This window comes from Tinamus guttatus, unplaced genomic scaffold (assembly GCF_059628265.1).
Source record: "Tinamus guttatus ecotype Peru unplaced genomic scaffold, ASM5962826v1 Tinamus_guttatus_pri_ptg000202l, whole genome shotgun sequence".
NCBI classification, from domain to species: domain Eukaryota; kingdom Metazoa; phylum Chordata; class Aves; order Tinamiformes; family Tinamidae; genus Tinamus; species Tinamus guttatus.
In genome coordinates, this window is record NW_028288736.1 from 1,281,894 (window position 1) to 1,297,431 (window position 15,538).

At 44.0% G+C, this 15,538-nt stretch overlaps 1 protein-coding gene across 1 annotated transcript in view; it reads right to left on the reverse strand.

Moving 5' to 3' along the window:
- Positions 1-5,044: 5,044 nt before the first annotated feature.
- Positions 5,045-15,538, reverse strand: part of ALPK1 (alpha kinase 1) — a 28,470-nt gene continuing 17,976 nt past the window's right edge. The window contains exons 4-13 of the mRNA XM_088524042.1: positions 15,162-15,221; positions 13,496-13,582; positions 12,714-12,790; positions 11,760-11,855; positions 11,131-11,235; positions 8,835-10,794; positions 8,086-8,239; positions 6,633-6,795; positions 5,511-5,697; positions 5,045-5,292 (exon numbers count right to left, since the gene is read on the reverse strand). Coding sequence (XP_088380168.1) covers positions 5,096-5,292; positions 5,511-5,697; positions 6,633-6,795; positions 8,086-8,239; positions 8,835-10,794; positions 11,131-11,235; positions 11,760-11,855; positions 12,714-12,790; positions 13,496-13,582; positions 15,162-15,221 — 3,086 coding nt within the window. The 3' untranslated portion in view covers positions 5,045-5,095. The remainder of the gene's footprint in view (positions 5,293-5,510; positions 5,698-6,632; positions 6,796-8,085; positions 8,240-8,834; positions 10,795-11,130; positions 11,236-11,759; positions 11,856-12,713; positions 12,791-13,495; positions 13,583-15,161; positions 15,222-15,538) is intronic.

Consider the following 15,538-nt stretch of genomic DNA (forward strand, 5'->3'; position numbering starts at 1 on the left):
TGCTGCTACCGATCCGCGTGCGTAGCCACCGCGGCGGGCGGGCGGGCGAGCGGCTGCCCTGCGCCGCCGGCCGCAGCTGCACCGCAGGGGTCCTGCATGGCCCCATCAGGGCGACACGCAAGCCCAGCAGCTCCTAATCCGCCCGCTCGGGGCCTTCCTGAGCCCTGTGTGGGTTGTCCTGTGACACGTGCAGGGCTCTCGGCAGCTAGGTCAGCAGTGTCTGGGGATGGCAGAGATCCTAATGACTTGCTGTCTTTTCAGTAGAGATAGCGATCCCTCTTAAAAGTAGCCAGTGAGGGAAGTTGGTGGATTTGGTACTGAGAATAAACTGAGGCTGGAAAGAAACAGTGCTTCAGGTTTTAGTTCTTTGTAGCACTTGTAGATATTAGCAAAGCAGTGAGGAAATAAAACTGTCAACGCTCTTGTGCTGACTGATGTCCTTTTTTTTCTCTTTTGCTATCAGATTAGTTAATTTTTGTAAACCAGAGCATGAAATGTATCAAGCAAGACCCCTGCCTTTCGTCTGCATCCCTACAGAAGGATAGAGAGACAACGCTTCCTTACTGCCTGGCTTCTCGAAGGGGCAGATGCAGATATGTCGCTGTATTGCCTGGCTGTCAGAGCGTGAGGTGTTTGTGCCTCAGGTGTGATGGGGCGCACACTGCAGCCCAGCATGTGGCTGCTCTGCCTTGTGGGGCAAGCGCTTTGTCAGACTTCATCCAAACCCCGTATGTCAGAGTCTCCTCACCTCCCCACAGCGGCACAGGGAAAAATCACACTGCAAGGCAGCCAGCATGGGGGTCCAGCAACCATGGTGGTGGAAAGCGGCATCACGGTGCTGTGGACAACGTAAGCCTAACACCCTCGAGCCTGGACGGAGTGTCATGGACATGAGCAGGCCAAATATGCTGGGCACGTGCAGGCAAAACACTCGCTGAGGCATCCGTGTGAGCGTGAGCTCCCCTCGTGCTGCAGAAAGCTCAGTATCTGCAGGGAAAGTAGTGGCTGCTGAAGCGCTGGTGCTGCAGTTCTCTGAGTGACAATTCACAGATCGATTAATTCAGGATTTCAAACCAGTGCTAAAGGGTGGGATGCAGACAGAGGGCTGAAGGAGAGCTAGTGTGTTGATACATCCGCATTTGAGTCTGAACTGTGAATATTAGTCTTGGGAGAAGCTACAAGGTTAAATATTATGATTCCTATTATAACTGGGACTTGGGCAAGCTCATACTTCATATTAACTTTTAAAAATTGCTTGTTCAAAAAAAAATGATAGCCATGAACCTAGTTGTGATGGTAAAACTTATTATATAAAATGGCAAAGGAAGACAGTTGCTAAATGCTACTATGGCAATATTAGGAAGAATTCTAAATATTAAATTTTCCTGCATGTAGATTTATTCAAAAGCATAGCTTAATTCCATTTTATTTATTTTAATTAAGAGAAACATAAGTGGGAAAATGCAAAGCTCATGCTTTAGGAGGGTACCTCAAACGCAACGTGTCATGAGCCAGGCCCTGCAGGGCCAATGGAGCTAACAGTGTATGAGAACACTTTGTTCTTCGCACATTGTCAGGGGGTTTTGTTTTGCTTTTAATTGTCTCTGTAGAGCTCCACAGAGAGGCTTTAACACAGCATCCCTGCTGCCTATTAATTCCTGAAATCTTGCTTGCTATCTTTGTTTCCTCTCCAGAGTCTATGGCCCTATTTCCCAGGCACTCCTGCCGATGTATGCACGATTTTTGTCACTTGGTTAAATCTGGCACTTTCCTCGGGCAGACAAGACAGGCCTTTATTGGCTGCAGAACAAGATAACTGGCTTAATCTTCCCAGTAACACGTGAGTTTCCATGTATCACTTTAATCTGCGAAACAGTGGGGCCGAGTGTACCGTCACATGCCGATTTTACTTTTCTATGAGCGAGTGACTCGGCGGCTCAATGATGGATTGTTTGCTCGCTTCTAACAACAGGCAAGATGGTGAATGCCCTGGGGTGACAGGCAGCGTGCAATGGGAACCGCAGCAAAGCTGTGGCCTGGTTCAAGTTCACCTGACAAAGCTGAGGCAGGCTGCGGGCAGCACTCGGGAAAGGATTATTCACACTAGCATTATATTTTTGAATGCATTTTTCTTCCTGCGCAGCTGCCCAGCTCCCAAGAACTGAAGGTTTATGCACCATAATAAAGAGATTTATTTATTTATTTTTTTTATCTCTGGCTGATCATGCTTCACACCTGTGTCGGGTGTCGGGATAGGGCATTTTCTAAACAACTCAGCACGAACATTACTTCGAAAATGATAGCAGTGCTAAAAAGCAAGATCAAAAGACTAAAAATCTCTGCTGCTAGAAGAAACAGAAGTTGATGATTTTGCAAAGGTTAACACTGTGATGGGAACCCATCTCTTTGTGGCAGCTCAGTGCGGTGTTCCCTTTCTCATCATCAAAATCTCCTCCCCAGAGGACTGATCACAGGCTTTGTGGCATGGGGCAAAGGAGTGTCAGGGCACATCTTGGCTTTCGAGGGGAAAGGGAGATGAAGGAAGCAGGAAAGCTACCTACCATTTTTCAGATGATGAACTTACTTTGTATTACTTGTGCAAGCACAAATTCTGGATATGTTGGCAAGGTCCTCGAGGAATAAAGCATCAGTTTTATTTTGGTTTGCAAGGCAGATTCCTGTGCAGCAGCGAACTCCGCTCCTGAGAGCTCTTCTGGTCGTACGTGGCGCTCAGAGGGAGCACGCAGAGCCCGGCCCCAACACTTCACAGAAGCAGCTTTTCTGCCTCCCTCCTGGTTAGGCGAACAGCCCTGGGAAGGACCGGCCGAAAGATGGCAAGAGCACTTGCTGTCTGCTGTGCAATGTGAACTTAGATGCAACCTGCAGGTGCAAAGAAAGACAGGCCCTCTGGTTTAATCAGAATTTTTATTTCTCTTTTCTCTTCAGGTTGCTCTGTTGGCAGGGGTGAATGCCCCTGCACTTCTTGTTGCCATGAGTCTTTGAGGGAGGCTCTGCGTGCGAGCGTGTGTGAAATGTGAGTGCCGTATCTGCAGTGCGCTCATGACACAGGCTGAGACAGGCCCCTTCCCCACGGTGGGTGGTGTTACTCTCCCATTGGTCACTGAGGGGGAAGCCCAGCTGCCCGGCGCGCTTAGCTCCTGACAACCTGCCTGCAGCAGGCTTAAACTGAAGGCCTGCGGTAGGCCTCTTTCCAGGCCACTGTAACATCGGTGTAGTTTTTATCTCTGCCTTATCATCTCTTGCACCAGTTAGACTGTGCTCAGGAAGACCATGGGGATGAGACGGAGCACCTGGAGCCGGCGGTGTCGATGGTCGATGGCATCTGACCACGTCCTCAGTGGGGTTATGGGAAGCGACCAGCATAGCTCTGCAGCTAACAGTCTGAGCTTCTCCAGGTGGTGGCTCGCAAGAGTCCACTGAGGTCACATGAATGAATTACTAGCTTTGGTTTAAAAAAAAAAAACCACCACCACAACAGAAAAACCACAAAAGATTGTTTCATAAAAAGTAGAAAGCTGCAGCTGCCTCTAACCCGGGCGAGCACTATTGAAGCATGTGGCCAGCATGCATACCACAGGCCGTTCAAAGAGTGCCGGTGTTAAAAATCAGGGGCTCTCCAAGTACACTTTATAACCTTGAACAATAACCAAAATACAGCTCAAATGTTTGCATTAGGAACATATTCTAAGCTGCAGCTGTTTGGATGTGTGACAGTGAAGTATGTTCTCAGCATAGGCAGAAGTGACAAGAAAATACCTCATTGTGTGGGTAAAATTAAGTCTTTAGCTGCCCGAGTGGGCTGCAGTGAGAGGATAAGGGCTCTTGCGGTTGTCGACAGGGATGGTGTGTAAACATATCACCTAAATGCTATAGGTTTTTGGGTTTTGTTTTCTTTTTCTTATAAGCTGGTTCCAGTTCCTGTCCACTGCTAAGTGTAAACTGCACTTCTGATTGCTTACTTAGCTCATATACCAAATGGCCTGTGTGCTGGAGTCAGATATATTTAACTGTAGTCTGGCAGAGCAGCTCTGCCAAACCAGGTCTGTATGCAACAAACTATGGCACATCTGCCAGGGGTGCTAAGTGGATTTTGAGCTGCAGACTCTCACGGTTACCATGAGTCTTTCTGCTGCAGTGCTGGTGGAGGAAGCATGCAGACTATTACAGGCATGCAGGACAGTTAGACTTGTATCTCTAAATTCCCATTAGTGTGTCAGTTTGCAAACTGCCATGCAGTATCTGGGAAACAAAACTTCTTCCAGTGGTGGCTCCATTCGGGGGCTAAGACTCCACCAAACACATGTGTAGGGCTCGCTGAGGTGCCTGTGTGCCTTCAGGCTGCTGCCTGCACGGGGACCTTCTCAGTCTTAAATCATTCCTGCTACTGCTAGAAGGTGCTCATGAACAGCGTTTTTTTTTTTTTTTTTTCCTCTAAGGGCAGTAGTCTTCTTGGCTGTTGCAGTTAATACCATAGTTCCTTCTGTTTAGGCATTGTGTGTTCACATGCATAAACATGCACAAACAGACCTTTGAAAGAAACTACATTTTATTATTTTTTTAATAATAAAAATACACCAGTACAATACCTTTTGTTCCCTGAAGCACTTGCACAAGTTGCTGAGAATTTTACAAGTACAGTTAAACCAAAATAGTTGAAGTACAGCTCTCTGCTTCCATCTCTTTCTGCTTCATATTTCATTTCCAAGGAGCAGGTGATGCCTACTGCCCTTAATGAATCTGCAACTTGATTAGCAGCCTATCTAGTCCTGCAGGACACGCCTTGCTAAGATGTGAAATTTGGAGACCACAGTCTTACACCTCTTACACTTCCTTGTTAATTCTTATAAATGGCTATAAAAACACACAGATCAGATGGTATACAAGATGGTATTACAGGCCTGGATGCAAAGACCAAACCTTTCCCAGGCTTGTTCAGGTAAGAACTGACTGGTCTGATGTGGTATTGCCTCAGCAGCACTGTTCTTCTCATGGACTCAAAGCATTCCTCAATGTGTGCAGAAGAAAATACTGTCCGTCTTCTGGGCCATTTTCCGCTGGACTGTCTTGCATGAGTCTACACTGGTGGTTCTATTATGGGCCTCGTTAAGGAAAGGCAATGACAGATCTCATTGCACTCCACATGTTGATTATGGAAGAAGTAATAAATTCCTCTCTTTCCAAAGTTGGTGTGCGAAACATCTTTACGATTCAGAGAATGAATCTGGGGGTCTGTGAGGTAAATGAGGCCTTTCCCGTTACCTGTCACCCAGCCTGCAGAAGAAAGGACACATCTTGGTATCAAACAGCATAATCTTTGTGTTACTGTACTCAGTTCTGTCCACCTGGACAGCAAAAGCACTGCACAAGCCAAGAGTGTATCTGCTCATATCTCCTTCACTTTGGATCATTTGGAGAGGATATGCCATTTGTATAGCATATTCTGGAACGCAAGAGGCTATGCAATATGTGAAACTCTCTGTAATACAAACCTTGTAGATCAACAACAACATCTGTTCCTTTGGAGAACTCATAGCAGAAGTGGCCATAGGCCAACCCATACTGTGTGGCTTTGTACTCGTTCTTTACTATCTTTGTGTTATTAGACAGCTTCACAAACTCTCCAAGGATGTAGGGCTCCACACTCACACATCCTATTATAGTTCTGTCTTCCAGGATCTGAAAAGAGTTTTAATGTTAGTTATCCAAGCAGAGAAGGGAAAACAAGGATGCTAAATCTCTACTGACTGAATTTTTGTTTTTTCCTCCTAGAATTTCCATCAAAAATAGATGGAAAAAAAGTGTACATATTCTACTGGTGACTCAAAAACACATGTTTAGAAGAGGAGTTCACATTTCCCTAGAACAATGACAAAATGCGATACAATATGAAATCAGCTTGGAAGGCCAGACTCTGTTAGTGACAAGTTCTACCAAGGTCCATTTTTTTCAGCAAACTGGAAAAAATGTTTCACGGGATTATGTCTAAAGATGAAGCTAGAAAGGTAAAGAACACTACCCATGGATAAACTTGCATCTGTTTCATCTTAAATGTGCAAATAATCAGCAGTTTTTCTATTTAATTATTAATTTCTTCGTAGAAAGACTCGAGAACAGGTGCCAGGTTCTCATTAGGCCTTACTGGTCGATGGCATAAGTCAGATCTAGTGCCTGACTGCCTAGCAGAGAGAGTAATGTGCACATCATGCTACAGTGCACGTACGAATATTGAAACAAATTAATTCTGCTTTGTACCATGTACAGAGAGAAACTACTTATCTCTCTGTATCTGAAAAAACAAGTAAAAAATTAAGTGTAGAATATAACTAAAAGGTACATAATGAATATTTAAGTAAGGCATGTATGAGTATTGGATCCAACTCCCACGCTGGGAAGTGCACCCCATCTACTCATTTCTGTTTTACCTGGAGAAGACACAGTTCTGCATGTAGATGTCATATCCTGAAATGAGCTAATGCATTTAGCTGATAAGATCATACGAACTATAATGTGCCAGCTACAGGTGGCCTAAGTACTGGTATTTTAAATTAAAAGTGATTTACAACCCTCTCGATATATCAATTCCCTTGTATCATTTCAGAGAGAGCTCTTACCAGGAGTACTGCAGAAGGGATATAAAAGATTTGTGTGGGGACCTTTTGCTCATACAGCCTCTTGTTGAACTCTGTCACATAGTATTGGGCAGTCATCTGTCGTTCCACGTCGCTGAAATGATGAAGCAGCCCTTTTTCTTCCTTATATTCTTTCCCAACGTACCTAAACAAACAGACAAGCGCTTGGTGTAGCCAGATTTGCAGCAGACTGTGATTGTGAAGCCCTGATAGCAAAACAGAAACATCACTGCAAGGCAGAGCCCGGTTGCTCACAGGCAAAGCCAGCTGTTGGCAGTGCCATTTAAAATGCCAGCAATTAAAATTATGTTTTCTTTCTTTTAGAGGCATAAAATGCTGTAAAGATTAAGCAAATGCCCTTTGATTTCCTAACACTGAGAATGTTTAAAGAAGACAACTCTTCCTGACTCTGAAGGAACGTCTAATTCAGAAGTACTAAAAATACAATTCTTAACCCGTACTAATTCATAAGCTATTTCCAATAACAATCCAAAATCTGTGACTACCAACAAGCACAGCTCCCCTGGTGCAAGGGACTACGCAAAGTGGACAGGTAGCGTCTGCTCCTCACTGGTCCTTACCAACTCCAGCCTAGCACCCAGGTTGCTGCATCAGCCTGCAGCTGGAGCGGAGCTGCAGTCGGGCCGCTATGGCCAGAGCAAATGTTGGTGTCCACATGGGAAGACGAAGGCAAGCACCAAGTTTGTTTTGACTGCAAAAGTGCCTGTGCTTGTGCCCTCTTGAGGAACACTAATTGCTAAATCTCCTACCCGTGAGTAAGATGAGAGGCTTGTTTTATGAAAAAGCCGCCTCTGAAATCTGTCAGGTCAGCTACTGTCAATTTGGGCAATACTCTCTTAAACAGCAAGCTTATTTTAAATTAAGGGTGCCTTGTTTGAATGTGTGGCAATATCAGAAACAGGAATGCTCTAGCACAAAGCCATAGGTCAAATAAACAGAGGAGTCACTTAAGCTCCCATGCAATTATCCCAGCATGGATGAAGGTGAAGTCAGGCCTAAGAGACGTAATGACAAGATGGACACTAACACGGTTGCCAGAAGAAAATAATGAAGTAGCTTGTTCTTCCCACAATGCAAAAGTGGAGTGGTACATGGGGTGGTGGGAAGAACTAGTGTAGTAAAGACTGGCAAAATGTCCAGGGGGTTTGGAAAAGCATAAAACATCCATGCTTCAGAATATCAGTCAAAGCCTGACTGAGTGCAAGCTAAAATAAAGGAAAAGTCTTCTCCTAATGTGACTGTGTTTTCGGTAGTTTCCCTAGTACAAACTTGTACAGTCTTCCAAAAGCACTGGCTAAGGCCTACTGTGCAACAAGGCACTGGGCTGTCAAATTGTATCAGACAATTTTCATTCATATTTATACAGAATCAGCATGGGTGAATATCTGGTTTAAGGACCTGGTTCAAACAGTACCTTCCCAAACTTTCCTCTTGATGCAAGAAGTGTATCCAAAACGCATTTCTCTGTTTGCCTTCCTTTGCCACGTTCAGGTAGTCCCCAATATACACAGCTGTTTCCTGGCCTGTCCAGAGGCCTGATTTCTTTGAGTATTTCAAAAGAAGCGCAGCTACAACAAGAAAACAAACAAAACAAAACGCACAACGTCCTTCAAAGGGCTGTTCTGTATCTGTGCTGAGGAATGGAGCATGAGTGCCAAGGAGCTAAGGCATCCTATATGCTACTGTGTATTTCTTAGCATATTGATTCTATGTTATTGATCATATGCCTGCACACTGCAAATAAGCTGTTATTCATGATCAGTTTAACAGCCATTACCTCAGATGTGTAACTTGCAGTGGCAAGACATGGGCTCTGTGTGGGTGGCAAAACAAGAGGCTCAGATAAAAAGGCAGAGAAGGGCTGGATGTCCTGGCACAGGGCAATGGGCAACCTGAGGTACCCGCTGTGTGCAGGGATGCTGCAGGGGGGCCAAAGCGCGTGGGGAGATGAATCAGGGGAAGCTGTGACTGGTATGAGGAGCAGAACAGACTGCTAAGGAGGAGCAGAAAAAGGTTGGAGGGAATGTTTTTCTACTATTGCTAAAATATTTGTTCAAAACCAATGAAAAATAAAGACTCCTAATACATAGTGATTTACATTAAAAAGCCTGAGTCAAGACTGCTGTGCTACGTGGAAATGCCCGTTGTTGCGCAAAAACTTACAGTGTGCTTTCTGAAGCTGTTTAGCCTTAAAAACTCCTGTAGGCAACAGTCTCTGGACAAGCCAGCTGTGCTCTACCCCAGAGAGAAGCCTCGCGTAATCGTCATCCCGCAGACGCCGCGCGTCAAGGACTTCGCCACGGACGCTCCCCGGCACGGAGCCCAAGGCGCCTCCGCGCGGGCTCGGACATGGATGTGCACTCCCAGGGCGGCTCTTGGACAGCTGGGCCGGGCTGTGCCATGCGCTTAGGGGTGAGGTGGACCCGTGTGCCCCGTTCCCCATATTCTGAGACTTTTCCTCCTCTTCCTCAGTAGTAGCAGAGTTAAAGTGGTCGCTTATGGACATCCTTCCCGCCGAGGCTGGCGTTGCTGGTGTGCTGGCAGCGAGCTGATGCTCCATAGTGCTTTTTGCAGGATAACAGTATGTTAAGTTACCAGCACAGGGGAGATCAGAGTCGTTTTCTGTTTCTGCTTGGGGGTCAACTTGGGGCACTGTGAGCGACTCCGAGCAGCATCCCCCCGCGCTTCCCGCCGCTGAGGCCCCTCTCAGCCCGGCTCGCGCCGAGGAGCTGCGGGCGGCCGGCCCGGCACCGGCGGCGCCCGGGGGAGCGGCCCCGCTCGTGCTGCCCCGCTCGGTGCCCCCCGGCCCTCGGGTGCCCACCCCGAGGCCGCTGTCCGCGGTGCTGCAGCCGGGCCCGGCCCGCCCCGGCCCGTCCCGCCGGCCCGGCTCCTCCCAGGAGCGGGAGGAGGAGGAGCAGAAGCAGAAGGAGGAAGAAGAGGAGGGCGAGGAGCAGCCCGTACTGCTCGCCTCCCCGCTGCCACTTCCCGCGGCCTCCCCGGGGCTTCCCTGCTCCCCGCAAGCCGACGACTTCTCCAGGGGCTGCCCAGCGCGGGGGCCGCGTGCCCGCCCGGAGGGCCGCGCAGGCCCCGCGGAGCCGCCCCGCGCAGCGCCCCCCTGCGCCCCCGCGGAGCGGCCGGGCTGCGCGGCCGGGCCCGGCTCCGGCTCCCGCGGCGCTCCGCGGGGCGGCCCTGCGCTGCTGCTGCTGCTGCTGCTGCTGCCGCAGAGCAGCTCCTCCCAGCTGGAGGAGCAGCTTGACTTTGACAGCCTGCACCAAGAGCTCTCCGCCGTCGTAGCGGGACTCCTGTTTCCGCACGTGCCGCAAGCGCCGGTCTCCTCATTTATCACTCTTTCTAAAGGCTCAGTCTCCTCAAAGGAGCTTTTTCTCACAGCAGATCCAATGTGCTTATTTGTTGTTTGGCCACTGAGTCTCTCTGAGCAACTCCTGGTTTCTGATGCAGTACATCTTTTGGCAGTGTCCTTCCCCATACCCACTGTTTCTTCAGTGGTACACATGGTGTCTACACTTTTTGTTTCTGTTTTTAAGGTTGTGATGCAAGCTCCCATTTTGGCTTCCCGTGATGTGGCTTTATGAATCCTGCAAGTATTTTCAAATACTTCACACACTGACATATGATGCTGTGAATGCATTGCAAGTATTTTCTCAAAGTTTGCTTCCCCTCGAAGAGTAAGTTTTTCCACGGCGCCCTTATAACTGTCTGGAACGTAAGACCTGGCGTCAGAATTAGGGAAGTTTTGGACCTGCAAGCCCTTCTTAACAGACGTGACCAGCGCCATGATCCCTTTGGCGAGCGCTCCCTTGTCTCCATCTTCTGCAACTGAAGCGCTGTACGCGTCCAGTTTCCCCATGGCTTCCTTACAGAGCCGACTCATGTCACGGAGCCTCTCGCTCTCCCCATAGAGCCATCGATGCACCGTTGTGAGACAGAAAGCAGCTTTAATGAAGCTATGGAGCTCCTGCTTGCTGGTGACAGGACTGTCTTCATTCTTGGTGAGGAGGCCGATCTCAAAGGACTCCTTTGCTTCACACAAGTAGAACTTTTTTCTTTCTGGGGGACAATCCCTGGAGTGACTGTAGGACAGCAAACATGTCCCACGGATGTTCTGCAGGGAGGAAAGACTTAAGATCGATAAGCCCGATCCTCTGTTGCAAATAAACAATTTCTTTCCTTCATATAATTTGAGGCATATATTGGCTTGGGCTGCCTGCTGCTGTACTTCCAGCAGGAAACAATCTTACTTGTTTTCCTTTTAAATGCCCATCTTTCTCTGTTTAGCTTCAGATTGGAGTTCTGTATAATGTGTAGCATCACACCCACAACGCAGACAGGAACATCCTGAACAATGCAGTGTTTGAAAGCTGACTCCAGATCTAAATTTATTAACCTGGACTCTTCTCTTACTCAAATGACTTTCAGAATGAGGAGGAATCACACTTACCACCGCTGTGAGCACGAAGAGCGGCGTGTACTGGCTGTAGGCTGCTGCCAGCTTGCAGGCCTCTGCAGCTGATAACAAACGATGGCTGAACTCTCCAAGAAGGCGCTGGTAAAATGGAAAACAGACACACAAACAAAGAGGCTCAGCCCAGAGGCTTTTTTTTTTCCAAAAGAAGACTCTATGTGAAGTCACAGGGATCTGTAGGTTCGCTAAGCTCTCTGACGCCTTCAAATCTTTCGAGACATCAAATCTTACAAAACAACAGCCAGGTCTGTTGCGATTTTCGGTTCTGCAGGAATCTTTTTACTCAGCTGCACTATACATGTGTCACCTTTTGGCTTGATAAACATGCTATAATTTTTCTATTAAATAATACATATATTTATATTACATTTTATACAAATGCAAGCATACATACACACACACAATAAATATTTTGATGTGTCTTTATTCTAAAACAAAGTGCTTTTCCTGTGTAGTTGCTAATGAACTTTTCCCACTAGAGCAGTGGAGCTCTCTTCAGTCTCTCAGCAAAGGAGAAGAGCTGGAGAACAAACTAAATATGCATAAATTTGGAACAAGTACAGATAATTCAGCAGAAGAACCTGCAGACAAATATCAAATCTTACCAGGTCAATCTCAGCACTGGTTTGAAAACGGACATAATCTTTCTCGTTCATGGAAGCAAAGATGTCTGCCAAAATACCCAAGGAAGTAGCAATTCCCTGAAAAAGAAACGGAAAGATAAGGTAGAGCTTTCCCCCATATTTTGATTTTTGATGCTTATAATATGTTGGATGCTATTTAGAACACATCATAAAAAACTCTTAATTTAATTATTATGAAGCCGATTAAGAAGAGAGGACTTCTTAATGGGCTTTTATTTATCTAGCTTGCAGAAAATGCAGGCTGATGAAACATGTGAGGCTTCATGAATGTCAGGTATCCAGATTAAAAGTACCTCTAGGTTTGAACAGAAACTTGAATAGCACTGAATTTTCCTTAGCAGTTTTTCCCAGGTTCTTTTTGTGATAAAGTCTGGTCTTGTGGGATTACTGAAAATTGCAATAAACCCTGGCTAATCCCATCTGAAAAAAAGAGTCAAATCTGTTTCTACTGTTTTCTGGAAAAGACTATAGAAAATCAAAAACAGTGTTTAAAGTCTCACTAGTACATCCCAATCTTTCTAAAAAGTCCAAGGTGAAGATGTCTAGAAAGATGACAGAAGCAACAATGCTCATCACACGTAGCCTATGAAAACAAGCTATTTTGGGGACAGTAACTTATTACTCTATTTCAAAACAAATAAACAGAGTTGGACAAAAATCAAGAATTCCCAGTGTATTCATAGTATATATATATATATATATACACACACACATACATATGTATATGTTCACACACATATATATACACACATACACACACATATATATATAGACACTCACAGTGTATGATAGGGACATCAGCTAAAATATTTTCCTGTATTTTAACCTGGTCTGAGGCACATAACAGTTGAAACATTATTTCTAAAAGGGATTTTTTGATTGGCAAGGATATCTGGAATTGAAAAGGCATCCTACCTTTTTATCTGGTTGAGGAAGTTTGAAATATCCCACAACTGACGCCCAGATCAACTCTGCTGCTTCATACCACATCCCTGAAATAAAGCAGAAAAATAGTCACTAAAGCAGCTAACTGCTACAGATGGTTTTCAGTGGGCTAGGCAGTCCCCAGAAGAGCATAAAACCATAACATAGCACTTTTTGTTTTAGTGAGTGTGAACATTTATCAGTTTACTTCAGCTTTTAGGCCATCCATAAACGCACATTTTATGTTCATAAAAGACCTCAGCTCAACAGTCACTGAAATGAAAAGTCACACCAAAAGAACAGCATAAAATTAAGGTTGTAGATCTCAAGTACTAAACCACAAATACAGACGTTTGTCATACTCAAAAGCTAAGAAATTTCTTGTATTTACAGAGGAAACCATTGCAGTGTACTTAATGATAAACTACTACTTGCCTTTGGGAATAGAAAATTTTGGAAGAAAAAAAGCATTAGCAAATATGGAATAGCACAGGAAAATACGGAACAATATTTGAAAATATTCCTTGACTTCTGGTCTGACTGGTTTAAAAAAAAAAAAAAGTGATATCTAAAATGTGGTCTCTAGGTAAATGGCTCTAGATCCTCAAGCAGATGCATACAACTCATACTCTGTAGCTGTGCTTGGACATCAGGCAGAAGTTTTACATAAGCTAAAACTTCTACATATAACATGTATATCATTTAGAGTGTTGACTGCAAAGAAAGAAAAACAGCAAAAAATTTGAACAGATGTTTGTGAAAAAGAATCTTACCCAGCTTTTGCAGAATCTGTCCTCTGATTTGTAAGCAGACTGACTGAACAAGAGTCCTATCACTTTCCTTAGCATATCTCCATGTACCTGAAAAGCACTGAAAAATTTAGTAGAGTACAAAAGGTAATGTTGTCATCCTAAGCCTCTAAGGGTTACCTAAACCCCAGCAAAGCACTGGGATTTTTTTCATTGAATTCAGCAGGGTGTGACAAGCCTTAGAGGCAGACAGATGAAAAAAGTGACAGTACATGAAGGAAGACAACAAGACAGATTCAAACTTCTTTCTTCTGTATCATAGCTATACAGAACGTAAGAGCAACACAAAAATAAATAGTGTTGCTCTTCTCTAACAAAAGGTCATTTTATATAAGCATTAAACAGAGATATATTAAAAATCAATCAAAAGAATTAATATGGAAATATCTTTGTTACCATCAGTATACACAAGAGAGCACAATACATAATTTTAACCATTGATAAATTATGCTTTCTTTTCAGGTATCAGTATTTTAAAACAACAGTTTTCGTTTTAACAGAGTATGATTAGTTATACAAATCAAGTCATATGATGTCAAATCTGTATTTGAACAACTCGGTGTAGCATGAAATCAATGCAGTAAGCTTTCCTAAATAACACAAACATTTCATTGCCGTTCTCAATATGAGGTATCTGTTCAACAATGCATGTTCAATGTTAAACAAGTGTTAACACTGAATATTATGCATATAACATTAACAGCATAATCCCAGAAGAATGGTAATGCAGTTTCTTACAGACAGAATTACTTTAACATTGATATCTATTATTTTGTTCAAAGCTATTTTACATAAATGTAAGAGAACCTTGCGTTCAAATTAAATACAAACTAAAATAAACCAGAACAGTTTTCCTAAATTTCCTAATTGTCATGGCTTCAGGGAAACCTGAATTTATCGGCCGAAAAATTCCTAACGGATAGTAAGACACATAACGGATGTAAGCCCAAAAAAATATATAGTCTCAAGAATAGTAATTAAATAATGCTTTTTGGGTGTCTGCTACAATTAGTGAATTGGTGAAGGAAAATGAAGGTGGATTAGTGAAGCAAAATATATAATTTCTAAAAATCTCGTCAAGCTGTCAAGGATGTTCCCCTTTGTACACTTTTGCATGCCTATCCAGCACTAGAGGAAAGTGCTATAAGATCCAGGACTCTTTTTTTTTTTTTTTCCTAAAGGACACTAAATAATTACATTGCAGCCTGTGCACAGGCTTAGAATAAAGTATCCATTCAGTTCATAAGGTCAGTGTGATTTTGGAGGATATGCATTACACTAACCATGTTTGGGATTTCTTTTTTGGTCTTTGTTTTCAAGATCAGTCAACTTACTGAAATTGGTTTACATTTTAAAATTCTTAAGGCAGAGAAATTCATAGGGGGATCATCAATGCAAAATATTTTCCAAACAAGAGAAGATATACAAGCATTAATTACGGAAGTCTTAAAACAGAAAGTTAAAGTTTCCACAGTTTAGCTAAGAGAGGTGATGATAGAGAGAGGTACAACACAATGGGTCACTACTGAGATCTGACTGGCCCTATTTGAAATTCGTGTGACTATTACCATTAGTATAAAAAAATCCCATCAAATAAGAGTTATGAAATTTGAAAAGAAGAAATACATACCTGTTGCTCCATTGTCATTAATAAGGCTGCTTAAGATATATTCAGCTTTTAAAAGTTTACCTCATAAAAAAGATAGAAAAGTAATAATGTAAAAATGCATCATGCAACGTGATTTGAACAAACACACTTATCTGTGAAATCCTTCTGCAAATTCTATTCATCTCCCCATCACTGTCATTGCACCACATTTAGTCTAAACTTTCCATTCAAATATGCACTGTTAGATTTTATCTCATGGTCAGAAATCTATTTTTTATCTGCTATTTGGAATATACAAAAATATTGCATTAAAAACAGCTGAGGGGGTAGCTGTTTCTAGCTAGCCACTTCTTAATTTAGAAAATGCCACAAAGAAGCCTGTTGTTATACCTACTACT